This window comes from Cynocephalus volans, chromosome 3, assembly GCF_027409185.1.
Source record: "Cynocephalus volans isolate mCynVol1 chromosome 3, mCynVol1.pri, whole genome shotgun sequence".
Lineage (NCBI taxonomy): Eukaryota > Metazoa > Chordata > Mammalia > Dermoptera > Cynocephalidae > Cynocephalus > Cynocephalus volans.
The window spans coordinates 66,306,368-66,328,633 of record NC_084462.1 but is presented as its reverse complement, the minus strand read 5'-3'; the positions used below and the strand labels follow the sequence as shown (position 1 = coordinate 66,328,633).

The following is a 22,266-nucleotide window of genomic DNA, read 5'->3' as shown; positions in this document are numbered from 1 at the left end:
ATGAAAGGGTGGGCGGGCTGCCCTCGGGCTCCACACAGTCTGCCTGGGCCCTCCCTCCTGGGCTCCCCGCCCCTCCTGCTCCCAGGGGTTCCAGTCCAAGCTCCCCCTTTGTTCGGGCTCCCTTGAGACCATCCCCAGCCTCAGCCTGCGCCTCTCTGTCCCCTTTGGGCCTCAGTGTTGGGAACACACCATAATTCTTGACAAAGCCCCCCTCCTGGGGAAGGAGGCCCCAGCTCTACTGACAGCCTGAGCCCGGGAGGGATGTGGCCGGGAGGGGCACCCCAGCCCCCCGCACCTGATCGCACATACATACCTGCCTTCAGCACCTGCCCCAGAGCTCCCACACCTTTGCCTGCCACATCTGCAGTGCCCCACATGCGAGTCCAGCTTTACAGCCACCCCAGGAGACAGGCCACTGGAGCTGGGCCGGGGGCGGAGGCAAGGAGGGGGAGCCTGTCCGTTCCTTCTCCTGGGGTTTCCATGGAGGAGGCAACATGTGTCTCACTGGTCAAACCTTTTTTGTTCCTACAGCTTGATTTCACAAGGAGATAACTCACCCCCACATGGTGGAAATTAGTCCTTTAAACACAAACCAGACCCACGGGTAGGCAAGAAGAAAGAGTCCGCTGGCCTCCTGCTCCTCCCGAGGTGTGGTGGGGTGAGGGTGAGGGTGCGGCCTGGGCAACAGCAGGGTTCCTCCCCTTCCTCCCTCCCCTGCCCAGCTGGACCCCTGGCAGGCTCCCCTCCCTCTACCTGGCCCAGCTCGAGGGGCAACAAGATGCTGGTGAAGGCACAGAGCAGTTCTCGGGCCACTCTCCCTGGGTAGAAGTTCAGGCCCCCTGAAACTTTTAGGGTCCTTCCAATATTCCACAGGGGTCTTGGGCCATGGCCCTACCCAGCTAAGGCATTCATTCAACAAGATTTTTTTTAAAAAAGACGTTCATTCATTTATTCTTTTAACATACATTTATTGAACACCTACTATGAGCCAGCACTGTTCTGGGTCCTGGGATGTGAGAGATTGCAGTTTGGGGGGTGCACAGACAAGTAAGTAAATAACCTCAAGAGTCCGAGGGTTACAAAGATAAGACACAGGGTGCTCTGGGGGGTACCATGGGAAGGCATATTTGGTCCGCGAGCATCGGGATGAAGGTGGGGGGAGATTCCTGAAGTAAATTTCAGTGGAGATGTGAAGGGCAGAGAAACATCAGCTGAGTGGAGGGTGGGGGTGAGTTGATGGTGGGATGGGGGGAACATGTTCCTGATAAAGTAACGGCATGGGTGACATCTTAGAGTAGACAGGGCTCCTAAATGCTCCCCCTCCAGATTCCTTAGTCAGGCCCACAAGGCGGGATTAGGGCCTTAGTTCCTCCCCCTTCTTCCCAGATGGCCCCTCTTCCAGGAACAGGGCTATGACTCCCCCTCCCCTGTCCCACAGGATGTCAGCGTCTGCTGACTCAGAGCTGAACCTGGACTTTATCTGATGCAATGCAGGAGCACACACTGGCCCATCTGATCCCAGGGATTCGGGCTGAACCCTGCCTCCCAGGCCTGGGTGGAGCTCCCTGAGGGCAGAACTCTGCCTCTTCTTCCCACCTTCTCCCTCCTGCCCCTGACGCACAGGGCCTGGTCCTGGGATCCTGGGATCAGAGGGACTTTGGAAGTTGAGTAACCATCGTCGTCCATGGGCCTGTCCTATGCAGGCTGCTGCTGTGTCCTGGGACTCACTAGCTGGGCATTTCAGAGCCCCCTGCTCCCACACCAGAACCAGGCAGTCCCCTCCCTGCTCAAGGGTTTCAGACCCTCAGCTTAGGGAGCTACCAACTCCTGTCTGATTTTAAATCCCCCCCATGATACCTCCGAAAATTGGAGACCAGTCCCAGACAAGGAGCTCACTCCCTCTGCAATGCTGAGATGACAACCATGAACATCTCCACCTGTCAGAAACCACATCCTTCCTTGGGGGGAACCTGACTCTGCCTCCTCCCAAGCTGGTGCTTTCATTCATTCACTCATCCAACAAATATTTCTTGTACACTGACTATGTGCCAGGCAAAGTCCGTGTGCTGACAGTACAGCAAGTCAGCAAGATAGATAACGTCCTGCACTTCAAGAAACTTAACGCATAGTGCAGGTTGGGGGAGACCAAACAAGTGCCATGAGTACTGAGGCAAAGGATAAGATGGAGGAAGAGCAGAGAGCAGACCGACAGGCAGCATGGTCAGGGGAGAAGGCCTCACTGATGAGGTGGTAGCAGGTGCAGAAGGTCAGGGCAGGGTTTCTCACAAGGCTGTGGAAAAGGCTTGGTTAGAGAGGCAGCCTATCTTTGTTTGAGCCCTGGGGCTGGCTGTGTGACCCTGAGTGTGTTGCTCCCCCTTTTTGGGTCTTGGCCCTGCCTTTGTCAAATCCAGCCTGGAAAGTCTTCAATTGTGGGCTCTACTCTCCCCATGGCCCCCCCTTCCTGCCCTCGGTGACTTCATGGCCCAGGAATGTGGAACCAGCACACCAGCCACTGGTTGTAGCCAGAAGGCTAAAGCCACAGAGAGAGGCTGTGACTGAGTAGGTAGGTGTTCCCATGGCTTCCACCTACCCTCCTGGCCCCCAGCTCTCTCACCCACTGTGGTGGGGGCAGGAGGGCAGGCTGGGTGGCCACATGGCTCAAGCTGGAAGGCAGACCCCCATTTTCTTGATGGGGCTAGAATAGCTTTGAGCTCCATCTGCAAAATGAAAGGATTAGCTCAGAGATGTTAGGAAGAATGCCACCTGGCCAGACAGCAAGCTGGCAAGGAGAAGCACTGGGAAGAGAAAGATGGTCATGGTGTGCCCTTGCAGAATGTCTCCAAAGGCCTAGGCAGCAGAGTCCAGGGCCTCGTCTGGAGCTGGCTTTACAGGAGCACTCATACCCAGAAGAGTCAGAGGCCAGCCCACACAATCAGGAGGCGAGGGGCTGGACAGGAGAGGTACTTGGGAGATGGAACTGCAGAAGCTCAGAGGGAGGGAAGGTGGGGAGAGTGGTGGTGAAGAGATGGCCTGAGCAGTCTTAGAGGCTTCCTGGAGGAGGGGGCCTGGAACAGTCCAGAGAGGGTCAGGAAATGTAGCAAGAATAAGGTATAAGTGTCTTAGGAAAGCTGAGAAGGGACACCTGGGAAGCAGAGAGAGGCAGGCAGGGGTCCAGCAGGCCTGCCTAGCTTTGGCCTGCATGAGCCCCTGTGGGCACATTCAGATGGGGCTGATGCCAATATCCAAGAAGCAGCCCAGGCCAGCAGGCTTCCTAGCTGGGCACAGATTGGGGGTGGCCAGGCCCTGCTCACTGTGGGAGAGGGCACTAAAAAGCTTCAGGACTCAGCCAATGAGGGTCATCTGCACATGGGCCATGCCTTGTCCCTCAGGCTGGAGCTGGCCCATGACGGCCTGAGGACAAGGTTTCCTTCCTCCTCGTGTTTTTGTTCAAGTTGATTAAACCTGAGGAATTTTTGTATCCAGGGACAGAGGGCCACATGCGTGCCCTCAGCAGCCTGTGGTTATCAAAATCCCCAAAGGGCAAAGTGCTAAGCTCACCAGGAGGTGACAGACGGGAGGAGAGGGAAGGTCGGCAGTGTCCTCAGGACCCCAGAAATACCCCCCTGGGGCTCCCAGATGGTTCAGAGCATCTCCAGAATCTCAGCAACATTCCCAGAATTTTAGTAACACCACAAGAACCTCCAGAACCTCAGTATTGCCCCCCCCCAAGAACCCCCAGAACTTTAGTAACACACCAGAACCACCCAAATACCTCAGAAGCCTCAGACTCTGGCAAATCAAGTCCAAGCTGGAGCAAATGGTCAAGAGCCTGGGGAGCAGCTGCAGGAAGCTCAGAAACCCCCCATGCTCTCCCCCTCTCATCCCAGCTCTTGGCTCTGAGTCCAGCAGCACACCCAAAGGCCTGCAAAACCAAACCTCAGTAACACTCCATAGCCTCAGCAACACCCCCAATCCCCACAGAACAGCAGAGAATGCCCAAGGGAATGCTTCAGTCCAGGAATGAGGGGTAGCCAATGTGCCTGCCTGTGCAGTGCCCCTGTCCCCAAAAAGCCCACGGGTAAGTGGCCAAGGCAGATTCAACCCCACTCAGGCCTGTGAGCTCAGGGTCTGCCCCCAGCACACACAGGTGCCTAACTCTGGCCCAAGACCAAGTGTGACCCCACGCAGTGGGCTGGAAAGGAGTGCTGTTGGCTGCCAAGCTCCTGAGGGTAGGAGAGTAAATATCTTTTACCTCCTCCCTCCCCTGCCACGTGGGAGGGTCAGAAGCATCGTCTGATAGCCCCTTGCCAGCATTCTCACGCCCCCTCACCAACAGCATCACCAGAGCATGAGGGATAGAGGCTAGATGCTCTGGTGTGCATGTGGACGCTGGTGGGGAGTTGGAGAAAGGCAGCGGGCTGTTCCAGCAGAGCAGCGTGTTCTTCCCCTCCCAGATGGCCAGGCTAGAACTGACTTGGAGGAGGGAAGGTGGGGGACAGATTGCAGCTTGGGACAAAGGTAGCTTTCTTACTCTCGTGGAGTAGTGAGCTCCTCATCAGGGGAGGCAATCAAGAAGAGGCTGGTGATGAGACTCTAGAGGATTTTCTGCCTTCAGATGAGGACTGGTCAAAAGGTCATGAAGATTCCTCAGCTATAAGACCCCCAGATTCTCCCTTCTCAGCACGCCCTTCCTGGGTAGTGCCACCATGGTCTGGCCTTGAGATGAAGGCTTCATGCTGCCCTCCTGCCTCATGAAGGACAGTGATTGCTGGGCAGATCCCCTGAGTTCTCTCTCCTTGTTCCCCTCCTGACCACAGCACAGGGCTCTCCATCAGCCTCTTCCCACATGCAGCCAGACCCTGCTCACACATGACTCTTCCGACATTTCCCTGCCCTCTAGACCTGCCACTAGCTCCCCAGCATCCCTTGAGGACAGCCATCCCTGCGTCTCCAGCCTTATCCCTCAGAATCACTCAGCCCTACCAAGCCCACCACTTTCCTGCCACCAAGCCCTGGTTCATGCTCTATTTCCATGGCCCTCCTCCCTCCCCACCCTGTGTGCCTTCTCCCTGCTCTCCTCCTGATCCAATCCTACCTGGCTTTCCAGGCTTGGGTCCAGCCCCACCTCCACCAGGAGTTCTCTTGACCTCTCCCTTCTGTATCTCTTCCTTTCCTTTATTGCTCACTCTGGGGAGATTCCAGGAGGGCAGGGTGCTCCTCAACAACTTAGGCCTCCTCCTCTGAGCCCCCGGCACCAGCTCTGGCTGGGATCCTGGAGGGATGGCTGCTTTTGTGGTCTCAGCAGTTGGCCCTGAGCAGTGTCCCCAGCACCTGCTTTAAAAAGTGTTTGATCTCCTCCTCCCGGAAGACAGCTCCCTCCTTCCCCAGTTCTGGCCCTGCCCCTCCTCCAGCCACCCCCTAGACCTCCCGCCTCTGATTCCAGGATCAGAGAAACCCACCCCACCCCCTTCTCTCCAGCTCAGGCCCAGAGCAGGGACTGGGGCCCCACACAACACACAGGGCAGCTTGTCTCCTGTGGTGGAGCCTCTCCACCCCCTAAACCATTTGCCCGAAACTTGATCTCCTTGGCCCTCAGAGTCACCTTGTGGAGAAGCCTGCACAGGGCTTTGATGGCTGAGTTTCCCCAGCTGTGGCCATAGATGGGCTCAGGAACCCCCTACTTACCCCCATTTGTCACCATCCATCACTCCCAGGGGGCCTTGCCTGATGAATTGCACCAAGCAGGAGAGGAACCACCAGCTCAGCTTTTAATAACCAGATCAGCATCCTGCTGCTGCCCAGCTGCACTGAGGGCCCTGACCATGAGCAGGGGGGGATTTATCACACTTTCATAGGGCTTCAGGGCGAGAATTCAGGTATGATCCATTCCAGGGGGAAGCCAAAAAGGCCCCCTCAGAGAGCTTTCTCTTCCACACCTCATAGACAGGCTTGTCGTTCTGGAGTTTTGCTCTTCCTCCCAAGTATATTCCTGCAAACTACAAAGCTGTAGGGACAGTGGCCCCTGATCCCTGTCACCTGAGTGCAGCCCCACCATGCTCTCTCCACTCCCCCTCCCCAAGAGGGGTCACCCTGCAGGGATGCAAACAAGAGTGGGGAAGGTAAAGGTGCTCAAAAGATGCTATAACCTGTGCGGAAAGCAAGGGTAGGGAGCGGACAACAGCACAGACAAGAAGGGCGAGCCTGATTTCTTAGGAGAAAGGAGCTGGGGAGATGACCTCTTCCTCCCCAAAGGAGAAAGGGGGTGCAGTCAATAAAAGGGTGGGGCAGCCCAGGGAGCAAGGCTTTCGGATGTCAGATTGGCTTCGATGATTGTGAAGCCCCATTGTGAAGAGAGGAGGACAGTGCTAGGGCTGAGCCTGCCCAGCAGGAGAAAAGAAGGGAGGGAGGAGAAGAGGGCAGCCCAAGCCAGACAGGGAAGTGTCCAGCCAGCTCGGATCTGACCACCATCTTCCCCACAGAAAAGAAGGAGCATTCCCACTCAAAGAGAAAACTAACTTTGGCTCATGTCTAGGAATCCATCCTCAAGGAATGCTTGCATATACGCGTACATGCAGAGAAGATGCCAAAGGCTCTTTGTAATGGCAAAAAAATGGGCAACAAGCCCAATATCCACCATTAAGCCGATACGGTGAAGTATTATTTTACTGTTAAAAAGAATGAGGTACCTCCCTGTGGACTGACATGGTAGGATATCCAGGACATATTGCCAAGTAACAGTGGCCAAGAAAGCAAGTTGCTGAGCAATACATAAATCGTGATCCCATTGTATACTTCTTTAGGTAGACACATGTGTGTGTCTGTACACAAAAAGTGAATCTGGCAGACACACAGCAAGCTGTTCACAGTGGTCACAGTTTGGGGAGCGACGCGTTTGGGAGGATGAAGGGGGATTTTCACTTGTTTGAAATGTATGCTAAAAACCTTGCGTTGCATGTGTAATTCTGTTTGATAAGCAAAAGGAAAATGTTGTAAGGCTGCGCTGAAGCCTGCTGTGAGTCGGGAGCTGCGAAGGCATCACTGAGCTGTGTGAAACAGATTCCATCCGCAGCCAGCACTGCATGTTCTCTAGCCTCCCTTGAAGCTAGATGCACGCCTGAGGCTAAGTATTAGCCAGTGAGATGGAAAAAGAAGGGTTGAGCATCATTCCCAGGATGTGTTCTTAAAAAGAGAGGTGTTTTCTTTGTCCCTTCCTCTTTCCAGCTGGCTGAAATGCAGTTGTGATGGCTGGATCTCAAGTAGCCATTCTGGACTTTGAGGTGGAGGTCATGAGCTAAGGAGGATAGAGTAGAAAGTTAGCTGCAAAGACAGAGCCTGAGCTAAGGCTAGATCATTAGGCTGAAGAAGACCTCAGAGACTTCTGCTCTACCCACATGCTCTATCACATCCACAGGCAGTTGAGGCCCAGAGAGGCCACATGATGTGTCAAGGTCAGTGACTGAGCAGGAGGTGTTTTGCCAGAGACTTCCCCACAGCCCCTAACCCCAGCCCCACAGCTCACCACTCTTTCCCCAGAAACCTCCCTTCCTAGAGCTTGGACTCTCTTCCATTCTGTGGCTGCGAGACCCCTTCTAGGGTTGAAGGAAAGCCCCCAGAATTGGTTAAGCCGAATGATAGGCCTGGGACATACCTGTCAGCATTCTGTCTGATGAGAACACAGCGGAACCCCTGCCCACTGGTGCCCACTGGTGGGTCTGTCTGTCAATATCTCCTGCTTGGCTTCTTTCTATCTCATTGTCCTGTCTGCCTGTCTGTTCCTGTCCATCAGTCTCTCTTTCCATCCCTACTACTGTCACTCTGTCTGACTCAGTCCATCTCCTATCTTTCTGTGTCTCCTTCTCTCTGTCTCATTCTTTCTCTGTGTAATGCTGTGTCTCTCTGAGTCTTCCTGTCTTTTCCCTTTTGCTTCTCTCTCCTACTCTGTGTTTGTCCGCCCCCCTCCAACCTGGCTATAACATTTGTATCTCTCCTCCTAAAGGTTTTAGGCAGGAACTTTTCCAAGCTAGCCCCTGCCCTGCCCAAATCTCTGGTCTTGGGCCCTGTCCTGGGCCGACTTGCTGCTGCCCTGACAGCTCCTGCTCTCTTTCTCCCCTTACCTGCTCTGTCTATCCCTGGTGCTATGAGAAAACTGGCTCTGGTCTCAGAACTGCCAGAGTCTGCAGGGCCCTGAGCCAGTTGGATGCTGTCTCAGGGGTTTGAGTCCTCAGATGCTGGTAGAGCAGTCAGGCCACTGAGTACATGGAAGGCAAAGGTCAGTGCTGCTGATGCTACCAGCAAGGCTACCCTCTCCCTCCCACCACTCCAGGAACTTTAGTCCCTCCAAGGCAAGGCTGGCAGATGGGGGCTGTGAGGGCGAGCCCAGGGATCACCGGTGTGGCCCTAGCTCCCCTCCTCCCACTCCTGCACAGCTGAAGGCCAGAGAAAGAGGGCTTCAGGGATGGCCCAAGACTCTCCTGACAGTGTTCAGTGCTGGAACCTGGAGCAAGAGGCCAGGAGAAGAAGGGTGAGCAACCTGTGTGGGGGACAGGATCATAGTTACCACTTACAAGGGACAGTTTCAAGGTAGCCAGGCCCTCAGTGCAGGGAAGAGACTGGGCTTCTAACGCTGTCTTTACCACTTACTAGCTGAATGGCTGCAAGCACAGCCCTTCCCTACCATGGTCCTCAGTTTTCCCATCTGTACAATGGAGAGAGACTGGCTGCCATGTTTCACTTTGCCAGTCTGAGTCTGTGATTCTGTCACCTCGTGAGTCTCTGTGAACTTGAAGGGAGTGGAATGTGGGCCTGGGACAATGATTTCCTTGTGGAAAGTTGGAGGCTGCTGGAGGAGCTGGGTGTTGAAGGCCCAGTCTGGAGCAGTGATGATCACATTGGCCAGGTCATCAGGAGACCTGAGGTCAATTCCTTCACCACCCCTGATCACTCTGAGCCTCTGTTTTTTCTTCTGTGGAAGGGGATAAGAGTCCCAGCCCCAGGCCCTTGGCAGGATCCTGTGGACTCACAGATGTCTCTGCTTGCTGGGAAGAATTCAGCTCTGAGCAGAGGCCAGGAGTGGGATGGGGTGGAGAGGGAGCTGGAAGTGGTCCTTGGGGTTGGGGGTCCAAGAACCCTCAGGGGTCATGGGAGGGTGTCGGCAGGGAGGAGGCTGAAAGGAGCCGTTGTGGGAAGCAGTAAGGGGGCCCTCTGGAGTGGGCTAATTACAGGCCCAGGCTCCTCCAGACAAAGCCAGCATCTCTGAGTGCCCATTCTTCTAGGGAAGAAAGATGACTCGAGGGCCTCATTAAGGTCTTTCATGCTGGGGCTACTGTGGAAGGTGGCTTGGAAGTCAGCCTTCCAGGACCGCTCCCTCTCCATTCCACCCCACCCCCACACCCCCACCCCTACCCCTACCACTTCTTGACTCCTTCTGGGGAAGCCAGGCCCTGCCGCCCAGGGACAGCTTCACCTGGAGTTCAAACCTGCAGGAGGCTGAATCAAGGAGGCAGATAGAAGTAGAGAATCCTGGGAAGGGAACAGGGATTTGGTCCTGCTGTGTACCCCTGGGCTCAGTTTTTCCATCTGTAAAATGGGAGTGCCATCCTGCTAATATTCATTGAGGTTTTCAGACTTTCTCTGCAGAATTGAGGCCAGGCACAGAGAAGCCTGTGCATCCGGAGCCCCGGCCTCCTGCCCTTCCACTTACCCTTCATGCTGCTGCACTCCCTCCTGGGCACCAGCTTGCCCACTGAGGCACCAGGATGCATCTCTGAAGTCCAAGTTTGACTCAAAAGCCCAGAATGATCTTTGCTTCTCACAGATGGAATCCAGATGAAAATAGACAAAAAAAAAAAAAAAAAATGGTTTCTTAATCTTTTCTGCACAAGCAGAACCTGTCAGGTTTGTTCATCAATTCATTTATCCTTCCATTCATCCATTCATCCATTTATTCATTCATTCCATGATGCTTTAACCACCCCCCAGCCACCTATCCCTTGCCCAGTTCTGTCCTGGGCACAAAAACATGATCCCTGAAGGAACATTTAGTCGGGTGTGTGCAAGTCACCATTTGAGACAGAAGAGGAAAGTGTAGTGTGACTGAAGAGGGGATTACTAACCCACATTGCAGGCTAGAGGCTTTTAGACAGTCTGCAGGATGAGTAAGGTTGCGCCAGCCCTAGCTGGGCAGTTTGGGCAGAGGAATCAGTACCAGCAGGGATAGGGAGGTGAGAAAGGGCAGGCCTGGCCTGGGGCAAAAGTGAGCACCCCCCAGGACATTGTGCTAAGTGAAACAAGCCAGAGCAAGAAGACAAATATTGTGTGATTCTGCTTACATGTGGTATCTCAATGTAAATTCAAAGAGGCAGAAAGTAGAATGGTGGTTGCCAGAGGCAGTTTTTGTTTAATGAGTCTAGAGTTTCAGTTTTGCAAGATGAAAAGAGTTGTGGAGATCCGTTGTACAACAATGGGAATTACTTAACACTATGAACTGTACACTTAAAAATACTTAAGACGGTAAATTTTATGTATATTTTATCACAATTTTTTAAAAGTAGCCATCCACACACACGGACACGCACCAGAAAAAGTGAGCCTGCCCAGAAGACACAGTACGGGAGGGGAAACCAGAAATGGGAAGGGGTAGGGATGTCAGATGGTGGAGGGCCCTAAAACATGCTAAGGCCAACATAGGCCCCTCAAAGCTTTGAGGAAAGTTAAGCAGAGGGAAAGAAGGGGAGAAGAGGGAGAGAAGGAAGTGTGGAAGGGACTCAGGGTAAACAGACTGGGGAAGTCACGATTCTGTGCACAGACCTTGCTTGCAGGTCGTGGGCAGGGGTGCAGTGCCCGTGGTTGGCCCTAGTGCAGAAGGCACTGATCCCCATCTTGTAACATCTCTGGGGGTGGCTTCAAACATGCAAAGAAAGAGAGCTGCTTTTACTGAATCACTAAGCTCCAAGACCTTGGAACTGTCAGAGGCAAACCGGGGCCTCTGGATCCAACTCCGGAGGCAGGTTGGCCATGCCCAGATGTTGAGGTGAAGGTTTTCAGGTAGCCTCTGCCACCCACCCCCTACCTCAAATGGCCATACTGTGGCCTTTTCCAATATGACTTATAGAGTTTCAGACCACCAGAGCTGAGGGATGACTTATCCACCCCACTCCCACCCATTGTGCAAACACAATGGGACAGATACCCAGGGAGAAGGGATCTGCTGAACTTCACCTACGAGTCAGGTCACTAGAACTCTTTGACTCAGTTTCTCCTTGGGAGACCTTAAGAAACTGAATTTTTTTAACTTGTATTTTTAATTTAATTTAGTTTAATTTAATTTAATTTATTATTACCATATTCATTCTTACAAATCGTGATATTTCTTTATGCCCTTTACCTGACCTATCACTTCCTAACCCCCTCCCTCCCTTCCCCCATCTCTAGTATCCTTAGGTTTATTCTCTCCTTCTGAATTTTAATCGTTGCAGAAGAAGCCTGCCACATACTTTGGGAAACTTAGCTGGGCTGGCCAATACCATCTTTAGATTGGCATCTTTTACAGTTTGAAAATGATGCATTCCAGTCAACATAACTTCAAGTGAACTTTTTTGAATGAAACCTATGCTGTCCATAAATGCCATCTTTAAACTCAGAACTGTACTTTCTACAGTTTTAGGGCACAGATATCCCTAATAAAATGCATTTAAATCGTTAAGCCAATCCCATAACATGTCTAGTAAGGAAAGTGCAGATAGACTTAGAATCCTTAGGTTCAGATCTCAACTCTTACTTATAGCTGTGTGATCTGGGATGAGTTTCTTCATATTCTCTCAGCCTCAGATTCTCTATCTGTAAAATGACAAATAATTATATTTACCTAACAGAGCCATGTAGAATACCTGGTACCCAGTGCTCAATCAAGAGCATCATTAATGATGATGACAATGATATTGGACAATGATGATAAATGATGATGATGATAGAGGTGATGATGGTAGTGCTGGTGATGGTGGTGATGGTGATGGTCATGGTGGAGATGGTGGTGGTGATGGTGGTGGTGGTGGTGGTGGTGGTGGTGGTGGTGGTGGTGGTGATGGTGGTGGTGGTGGTGGTCATGGTGGAGATGGTGGTGGTGATGGTGATGGTGGTGGTGGTGATGATGGTGGTGGTGATGGTGGTGGTGGTGGTGGTGGTGATGGTGGTGATGGTGATGGTGGTGGTGGTGATGGTGATGGTGGTGGTGATGGTGATGGTGGTGGTGGTGGTGGTGGTGGTGGTGGTGGTCATGGTGGAGATGGTGGTGGTGATGGTGGTGGTGGTGGTCGTGGTGGTGGTCATGGTGGTCATGGTGGTGGTGGTGGTCATGGTGGTGGTGGTGGTCATGGTGGTGATGGTGGTGGTCATGGTGGTGATGGTGGTGATGATGGTGGTGGTGATGGTGGTGGTGGTGGTGGTGATGGTGGTGGTGGTGGTGGTGGTGGTGGTGGTGATGGTGGTGGTGATGGTGGTGGTGATGGTGGTGATGGTGGTGATGATGGTGGTGGTGATGGTGGTGATGGTGGTGGTGATGGTAGTGGTGGTGGTGGTGATGGTGGTGGTGATGGTGGTGGTGATGGTGGTGGTTGTGGTGATGATGGTTGTGGTGATGGTGGTGATGATGGTGGTGGTGATGGTGGTGGTTGTGGTGATGATGGTGGTGGTGATGATGGTGGTGATGGTGGTGGTGATGGTGGTGGTGGTGGTGGTGATGGTGGTGGTGATGGTGTTGGTGATGGTGGTGAAGGTAGTGGTGATGGTAGTGGTGGTGGTAGTGGTGGGAGGGTGGCAGGGTGATGCTAATATTGGTGGTGGTGGAAATAGCAGTGATGGTAGAGATGGTTATTACTGAGGGGTGTCCTGAATCTCCCCTCTGTCAATGGGTATCAGCACAACCCAGGATCAGGGAAGATGGATTCCAGCTTGACAACTCTTTGGTGTGAGCTCTGGGTTCTCTGTAACATGAACCTGTGCCCTATACGGTGAATCTTGTTCAAGAAGGCAAACTGGTTCCAGGAGCAGGTGCTGAGGTTATACTCCCAGGGAGCAGACACCATCCCTAACCCCCCCACCCCCCCACCCCCGCCTCCTTCCCCTTGAGACACACCGAAGATGAGAACTCTTGGGGATGAATAGGCATATAGAGACAAACTTTCCCAGAAATGGGAAGTTCTGAATGCCACACGCCCATGTGCTCCCCACAACAGTAATACTCATCTCTGACCCTGCTCTGATGTTTTACCTAGAATTTTCATATTCCAGCATACATTCTAATTTACTTATTTTCTATATTTAGTGTTTATTTTTGTCTGTCTCCATACGCTTCCCCCACTAGAATATAAGCTTCAGGAGGACAGAAATCTTTGGTTTGCTGCCATATTCAGAATGCCTAAAACAGTGTCTGGCACATGGTAGGTGCTCAATAAGTATTTGTTGAATGAACAAATACTAGTAAGGAGGGATCAGTGGCTGCCTTTGTTCCCTGGGTCAGGCCCAGCTTCCTGACTTGTTACCTGGTTTCTCCTCAAACAAACAGAGAGGGGTGGGGTTTGGCCCTGAGCACCCAGCCTGTAGGCTTTCAGACTTGGGCCCAGGCTGGGACTGTGGGTGGGAGGGGGCAGTGCTCACCCTTGGGGTTAGTCTCTGACAGTGGCCATGGCCTTCAGGGGGCCTGAGCCCTGGGTCTCTGCATCCCTGCTGAGCCAGAGGCTGAAAGCTGAGGAGAAGACACTGGACCTGGAGTTTGAAGTCTTGAGCGTGGAGTTTCACAAGGAGGGCAGATATGCCCTGTGGCTGTCAGCTGAGAACCCCTTGCAGGCTGGCTCCGGGGCTGGGGTGCAGTTGCAGGTGAATGATGGGGAACCCCTCCCTGCCTGCTCTGCTGTCACTGATGTCATTGAGCAGCAGGGTCCTGGCCAGAGCCTCGCCCTCACCAGGAACAAGTTTATCTTTACTTTGCCCAAAGGTACGAAGTAGGGGAGGGGTTGGGGGAACAGAAGGACCCTGGAACTCCTGCCTAGCCTCTGTCAAGGACCCCAGGGAGCCTCAGGGGAACTGGAAGGGGTAGGGGTGAAGCTCCAGACTGAATCCCAAGGCTCTGCCTGTGTGACCTTGGGCAAGTGCTGGACCTCTGGGAGCCGCTGCCTCCTTCAATGTGACTTGGGGACACTGATGCTGGTCACACAGGTCAGGTGAGAAGAGAACAGAAGGGCGGGTGAGAAATGGCATGTGAATTTTTTTTTTTTTTTTTTTTAAAGATGACCGGTAAGGGGATCTTAACCCTTGACTTGGTGTTGTGAGCACCACGCTCAGCCAGTGAGCAAACCGGCCATCCGTATATGGGATCCGAACCCGGGGCCTTGGTGTTATCAGCACCGTACTCTCCCGAGTGAGCCACGGGCCGGCCCTTTTTTTTTTTTTTTTTTTTTTTTTTTTATGGCATGTGAATTTAAAAGATCTGAGCCCATAACAGATTTGGGGCAGTCCTGGGCACTGGACATTACACTAAGTAATATTAGGACCAGCCTCCTTAGTGCGCAGCCCTGAGCACCACTTGCTTGTGAGGATGGGGGATAGACAGAGATCAGGAGACCTGGGCTCTGCCTTCCAGGAGCTCCCAGACCAGCTAAAGAGGCAGGAATCCCAAGCAGAGAATAGTTAATTGAGCTGGAAGGAGCAGAAGATCCATGCCTAGACTGTGAGACCACCCAGGCAGGCTTCCTGGAGGAGAGGGGTAAAGGGAATGGGGAAACCAAGTCCCAGTCTTCAGGTGGCCAGAAATCAGGGGCAAACTGAACCCTTCCCCAGTCCAGGGTGGTGGCAAAACCCAGGACCATTCATAGGCTCAGAGCCTCCCCTCCTCACCCCTGTGGGCTTGGATTGGGCATTGGTAAAGATAGGAAGCCATGGGTGGTAGCCTCAGAAGGGACCACCCACCAGATGACCCTCTAAGACTGGGAAGCCCAGTTTTCCCCAGGGCCCTGCCTGTCCTCCTCACCTCCTGGTGGAGGCACGGAGACTACAGAGCCAATCTTTGCACCCCACGGTCCCCCTCCCAGGGTTCTGCAAGAATGACGGGCAGCACGATGCACGGCTGCAGGTGGAGGCACTAAGGCTGGACAGAGCCTCTGGACAGGCGGCCCACCGGGTGGGCGAGGCCATCTTCCCCATCTACCCGCGGCCGGACCAACCCCGCATGAACCTCACAGCATGGGAGCACGAGGACCTGTACTGCTACTGTGGCAACCTGGCTCTGCTCGGGGCCAGCACGGACCCCACAGCCCGCCATTGTGGGGGCCTGGCCTACAGGGTGGCCTTCCAGGTGCACCGGGCCCCTCAGCCTCCCACCTCAAACTGCCCTCCAGGGGCCAGCCAGCTGGAACCATTGTCACCACACTCAGCTCCCAAGCTGCAGGTGGGTACTTCCTGGGTCCAGCTCAGGTTGTGGACTCACTGGGCACAAGGCCCAGCCTCTCTGATAAGCCTGACTGCCCCCATCCTGCACTGAGCAGAGCAGCAGAGTTTTCCAAGGGTGCCTCACTCAGTTCTAGGGAGCATGCAGCCTGAGGATGGTTACAGGAAGTCTCAGGTTGGAAGGGCAGACAGAAAATATAGTCAAGGTCACACCATGCAGGGACACAGCTGGATGGGGCTTCTTTTGCCTGGTGGGTGAGTGTCCCTTGAGACCCTTCAGTCCCCAACCTCAATCTTATACATTCTCATCGGATTTTGCGGGGAGGCCCCGAATGACCACAAGAAAGAAATCTCTGTGTGCCCACCCTCAAGCTCATCTGGCTCCCACCATGAGCAGGAAGGACTCAGCTCTGAACCAGGACCCTGTCAGTCTCAGGCCCGGGTAAGGGGTCTTATCCTTATCTGAGCTGTAGGAAGGCTCCCCAAAATGACCATGTTCTGCAACCAGGCAGCATATCTAGAAGGCTTCATAGCCAGCACAGGTAGAAGCTGGTAAAGAAGGTAGTAGCCCATTTCACAGGTGGAGAAACTGAGGCCCCATAACGCTTGATTCCATTTAATGTCAACACAACATTTCTCGGGGACTTTTGTGCACAATAGTGCATGGACTCCAAAGCTAGGTCAGTCCCTAAGTTCAGGGTGTCATCTGGCTTGAAGACAGTTGGAGAAAACATGGGCATCATACCTGGTCCTGTAAGGCATGTGCTGGAAAGAGAGCTGGAGAGGGAGTGTACATGACAGGTTTTGGTGCCTGGGAAAGGCTTCTAGGAAGAGACATCATTTGAGATGAATCTTTCATGCATTCCTTCATCTACTCATCCATTCATTCATCCGTCAAACATTTGTGAAATGCTGACTCTGTCAGACCCCATGCCAGGTGGGTAAGATTTAGGGATGGCAATCTGGGCTTGGGGGAGAATATCCCAGGGGGAGGGACCACAATAAATAAGCTGGCTAAGGAGAAGGAAAAAGGTTTGGTTGGCAGCAGGAGGATAAGATGAGGTTGGAACCAAAAGCGTACAACCAAAAGGTGCCTGGGTCCGCTGCGGTGCCTCGCTCCCCAGCAGTGTATTAGTCTGGCTGAAGCGGAGGGCAGGTGGTGGGATGAGGGCGGATGGATGGGAGAAAGTAAAGGGAATAGAGGGGATGGTGGCAGAAGAGATGGATATTTCAAGTGAGAGATAAAGAGAGATGGATGGATATTTCAAAGGTGGCAATGGTGAACCACCAGAGGAGTTTGTGCAGGAGAAAGACAGGATCTGAGCTATGCTTCAGGCAGAGTGATCAGACAGCATGTGTCAGGAGAACCGTAAGGATGACCACAGACCCAGGGACCTGCTTCTCTTGTCCAGATCTCACAGCCTATTAACACAGCCCATTTCAGCCTTTGTTCATTTATTCATTAATCAATCAACACATACTTTTGTCCACCTCCTGTGTGCCCAGCTCTGTGCTGGGTGCTGAGCTTGTAAAATGAGTTGGATGTCACCTGGATTCCTAGATGACATTCTGTTCCCTCAACACTGCAAGCTCCCTGACTTCAGAGCCTGGGCCCTGGCCCCTCTGTCCTATAGTTTATCACAGGACTTAGGCACACAGGAGGCTCAGAGCTCGGAGAGAAGCTGTGCCCTGCTCTCCATGTCCCAGCCTGCCCTGGCCACCCTGAGCCATGGCCACGTGGATGTGCTCTTCAGGCTGCAGCTCTAAATGTATGTGAGGGAGGGGTGGAGATGGCCGAGTCGTCCTCAGCAGCTCTAATTTCTGTTATTTAAAGCCATCATCTCCCCGCCATGCTCCCTCTTAAAGTGTCAGATGTCTGCTTCCACCAAGATAAGAAAATGGCTTTCAAGGGAGAGAAAAATGGCTTCCCTCCTGGGGGGTCAGCAATCACAACCCTCACAGCAGAGCCAGAAAGTCCGTAGGGAACAGACATTGGAGAAGGGTCCTTCAGAGAACAGAGGGCTGTTTCTTTCAGCTCAGGTGAACTCGTCCTGTAGTTCAGCCTGAGGAAAGCAGGCACCCTTCCAGTGCTGTCACTGGGAGGCTCAAAGACACACCTGGAAGGACAGCAACAAGCCCAGGTTCTTAGTGAGCAATGGAGCCGCAGGCCGTCCTTTGGACCTGTGGCCAGCTCCCTTGGGAAGTGGATGTGGCCTAGCACTAAAGGGACCCTGCAAATCATCCTCCCTCCCCACTTTGCAGATAGAGAAAATGAAGCCTGGGACTTAACCCGACTCTTTTTGGTTCTCAACTGAAGAGGAGGAGAAAGGAAGCTAGAAGGGGAGTGGGGGTGGAGTTTCAGGGAGAAAAGGCAGAGAGCAGGAAGAACAGAGAGGGACAGAATTTCATTCGTGGGGTGCAGCTCAACCTGGGCAACATTCAGTTCAAGGCCAGAATTGGATTTCTGGACTCAAGATGCAAATATCTAGGCTCAAGTCCACCTCCTTCAGGAAGCCTTTCAAGCATTGACTTTGTCTATTCCAAGCTATTCTCAGTCCTGTTTGCATCAGGCATTTCAACAACTGAATCTATTCGATTTAGAACTTTATTGTAAGCTCACAAGTGGTTCTCCCATTTGTGTAGTATGTGTCTTTTTTTTTTAGCCAGAACTGGTGATAGTCATGGTTGAGGGGCAGTGGGGCAGGGGGGTGGAGAGCACAGGGATTAGGAATTCAATGATCAAGATGATCAAGAAAAGAGTAGGGAGCAGGAGGCAGGGCTCAGTGTGAACTTCAATAACAGCCTTTGAATCTGTATCACTTTGCTTCCCAGCCAGGGCCACAGGTTACAAGGCCCTAAATGGCCAATGATTGTCACAGCACTCCCTGAGTCCTGGAGACTTGGGGACTGGAACAATCAATTCCCCTGAGCTAGTATTGTATTATTATAGACAATGAACACCTTCCCTTCTCTAGTCCTCAAGTTTCCTCCTTTTGGGAGGAGGGGGATGGAAAAGACTGTCCCCTATGAATATTTGCAGCACATACAGTCACAGACTCCAGGATAGAGGTCACTCTGAGGCCCATGAATGGGGGCACTGGGAGCCTGCAGGCAGGGGCTGCAGAAGGTGTGTACCCATGGGAGGGTGACCAGCTCCAGGTTCCTGGCCAGCCACAGGCAGTGGCCCTTCCCCAAGGCGCAGGGCACTTCCTTTCCAGGTGGAGCTCCACCAGCCTTCTCCCACCCCTGACGCTGCCTGCTGTTGCCTCTTGGCAGGTTTGAGACCATATGGCTACACAGCCCCAGCATCCGCAACCCCTCTTTCCCCAACATAAGTGGGAGTTTATCAGATCCAAATGAGGGTGGCCTGTCCAGTGTTGGACGGACTGGGTCCCTGAGGGTGCAGAGAGCAGAAAGCAGCAGGCCAAAGCCTGCTGAAGGGCCATCAGGGTGACCCTGCTGAACTCTTTTTAAGAGCAAATGATGCCTCCTAGACGAATTGGGGAGGGCAGGGGAGGCCAGCTTTGGGCCCAGAGCTGCAGGCCCTCCCTCAGGGGCCATGACCCCCTGATACCTCACACCCCTCTTCCAGAGATCCCAAACTCTAAAGGACAACCTCCCACAGGCAGAGATGCTTAAGAGGGAAACTTTGGTCTTGAAATTCGCAGGGATGAAATTTCTGGGTACACGAATTTAAAAATTCCTTCCTTGTATCTCTGGGAGCCATCCTGGGGGCTCCCTCACCATGAGCCCTGGGAGCTTCCTCCCACACAGCTCTGAGCTCTGATTCTAGCCTGGAGAGGGACAGGGAGCGACATGGGGCTCCCTCCCCCAGCATTTACCTCTTCCAAACAATCGCAGTTTTGTTTCATGGAAATGATTCAGTTTCCCAGGAGCCTTTTAAATGAGGCTTTCAAGGGCTGGTCTTTTCTTTCTTTCTTTTTTTTTATTCCTTCCCTTTAAAACACTTTTTTTTTTTTTTTGCCCTGGGTGTGGGGGGGAAGAAAAAGCTAATACAGGAATCACCAAATGGCACCTGGCTCTAAGCCTGCGGATTCTGATTGTGGGTTTGGCACCACTAGGCTGGGGGGCTTTCATTAAGGAGAAGTGGAGGAGAAAGGAGAGCAGCTACAGAGCTGTTAGGGGCCTGCTGAGTGTCCCCTCTGCCCTCTATCCCTACACCTCTGTCTCTGTGTCTCATTGTTCCCCGCCCCCCAATTCTGCCTGTCTGTCTCTGGGCCCAATTCTGGCTGGAGCTGCAGGCCTCCGCTCTCCCGCCCCAGGCATCCTCCTCCAGGCCCAGCACCACCAAGTCCTCACTCTCTCCCCACCCCACCTCCCACCCTGCTTTTAAAATTCATTATGCCTTTTATTGCTCGCTATTGCATACGCTATTTCTATTGCCCTGGAGACTGGAATGGCTCAAGCGGGAAGAGGCACACAATGTGGATTTCATTAACTCTACTCTTTACTGCTCATTTAATATTGGGGTGGGGGGCGGGGGTGGTTGCTGACCTGGCTGGGGGAGGTAGGCACCTCTTTGTTCATGCCCCTTCACCTCAGTGCCAGACCCTCAATAGGCCTTCTTCCCTGATCTTGCGAAGCCTCCTCTTCTGTGGCTCCCTCCCACTTTCCTGGTGGAGGGAAATGCCACTGGCCCATTTCACAGGTGGAGAAAAAGAGGCTCAGGAAGGCAATGACTGGGCTGCTGCCAACGAAGTGGTGGGAAGTGGAGAAAGTGAGAACAGGCTAGACCAGGACTTCCAGCCCTCTCCCAGGCTGATGTCCCAGTCCCTTGGTAGTGGGACCCCAATGCACCCCCCCCCTTTCTGCGCTCCATCAAATACAGAGAACTTAAGGCAGATCAGCTCCTCCTTGCAAATGAGGCAGTTTTATGGGCTTTAGAAAAATACTCCAATTGTTCCCTCAATTACCCTGGAGCGGATTGAATATATTAATCTTTCTCTTAACTCGAGTTAGACACTCGGCTGCCGCCCCTCCCCCAGCCACTAGCGCCTTTGCAGAGGCACGTGCCAGGGATTGACTCCCAGTGCCCCCCCTCCGGGGCTTGGACCCCGGAGCAGGTCAGCCTCGGTCCACACAGCATGCTCCTGCTGAGGCTGTGCCCACTGCCAACACACACACACACACACGCACACGCACACGCACACGCATACGGCAGACAGCTGTTTTACATTTCTCTATCAGTTTTCATTGATTTTCTCCTTTGCCGCTATTTGGAAGAGCCTTTTCCTTCAGTAAGCGCGATCATGGGGGCTCCCCCGCTGAGCAGCGAGTGGGAGGAGTGGGAGGGGGACTGCGTCCGGCTCCTCCTTCTGCTCCAGTGACAACTGCCTCCAGCTTAAACACACTCTGCCCCAGGCAGCTGAGCCCTGTTAAAAGCTACCTGAGGTTCCCCTTTGTAGCTCGATTTTCTTTTATTTCAGGGGAACAAAGGCACTGTCAAGGCGTTCTCGGAAAGTGCTGTCACCCACGCAGGGAGGGGGGCAGACCCGTTACCATGGCAGACGGCTGAGGCTGTGGGGAGTGGTGGGGCAGGCCAGCGCTGGCCCTGGGGACGGTGGGGTGGAGGACAGTTCCGACCCCCCTCCCCCACTCAGGAAGAGAGGCCAGGGGCTAAAAGCACCACAATTAGCCTGCAGGCCGCCTGCTGGCTCCGCCCCCTCCGTCCTCCTCAGGTTGCACTGAAGCACTTGCTGCCCGTGTGGTTCTCTGAAGGAGACCCTGGAGGTCCTGGGTGTCGTGGATGAGACCACAAAATGCATAGTTGGGGGGCATATTTATGTCCTTGCCCAAGCCTGTCTCTCCACCCCACCCACCTGATTTCCAAGTCATCTGTATATGCCTTTGAAGTCCTATTGGGGTCCGTGCTTGGAACTCAGGGGGCTGAGGTATGGGAGAGATTTGGAATTCAGCCAGCTTAGGGTAAGAGGCAAGTGCACTGGGGTCAGGTAGACCTGGATGCAGACTAGGTTCCGGCATTTATTTAGTAGTTGTTTGACCCTGTGCAGGTTACATAACTTCCCTCAGCCTCCACTTCCACATCTGTAAAATGGGGGAGAGAGATTCCTGCATCCTCCGTGGCTGGGAAGATTAAATGAGCTGGCATGTAGTTAGCCCTGCCCTGCAGGAAGTGCTGGATAAATGCTTGCCGCTCTAGGAATGAGGCAGGATGTCTGTATTGGGCAAGCTGATGGGTCTGGGCTTCAGCTTCTGCACCTAAATAATAGAGTTGCTCCTTCTTGCCCAGCCAGCCTCCCAAAGGAGGGCTGTGAGAAACTTTCCAGTCACACTGTCTCTGGACCCAGAGACCAGGATGCAGGGTGAAGAAGTCCAGCCCAGCCTGGGTGCTAGTCTGGGAAGAGGCTCCATTACAGATTGTTGTAACCAAACACACCAGATGGCCCTGCTGCCCCTCCCCTCTGCCTTCCCCCACCCCAGACCCAGCCAGGGGCTGATTCTGACTCACACCTCCTGGAGGAGTGTGTGCGCACACGTGCACGTGCACATGCGTGTAAGTATGCATGGTGTGGGGGGAGATGGAAAGGAAGGGGGTACCTGCCTCTGAGGTCCTCCCCAGCCAGCCCAGGCCTAGCCCCATGGAGCAGTTGCGGGCTCCAGGGGAGCAGAATGGGCCCTCTCAGCTCCAGAAATTACCTTCACAGTGTAAAAGGCCTGAAAATATGCGGAAGGGCCCAGGTATAGTGGCCTTTTTTGGTCCTTACACCCCTGGAAAATGGATATGCCCCTACTCCTGAACACAGCCACCCTCATGGATGCTCAGACAAAGGACACAATGCACATGTACTC

General features: G+C 53.4%; 1 protein-coding gene across 1 annotated transcript in view; it reads left to right on the top strand.

Annotated features, from left to right (window-relative positions):
• Positions 1-13,677: 13,677 nt before the first annotated feature.
• Positions 13,678-22,266, top strand: part of CCDC33 (coiled-coil domain containing 33) — a 107,839-nt gene continuing 99,250 nt past the window's right edge. Inside the window, exons 1-2 of the mRNA XM_063091761.1 lie at positions 13,678-13,987; positions 15,081-15,436. Of these exons, the coding sequence (XP_062947831.1) occupies positions 13,678-13,987; positions 15,081-15,436 (666 nt within the window). The remainder of the gene's footprint in view (positions 13,988-15,080; positions 15,437-22,266) is intronic.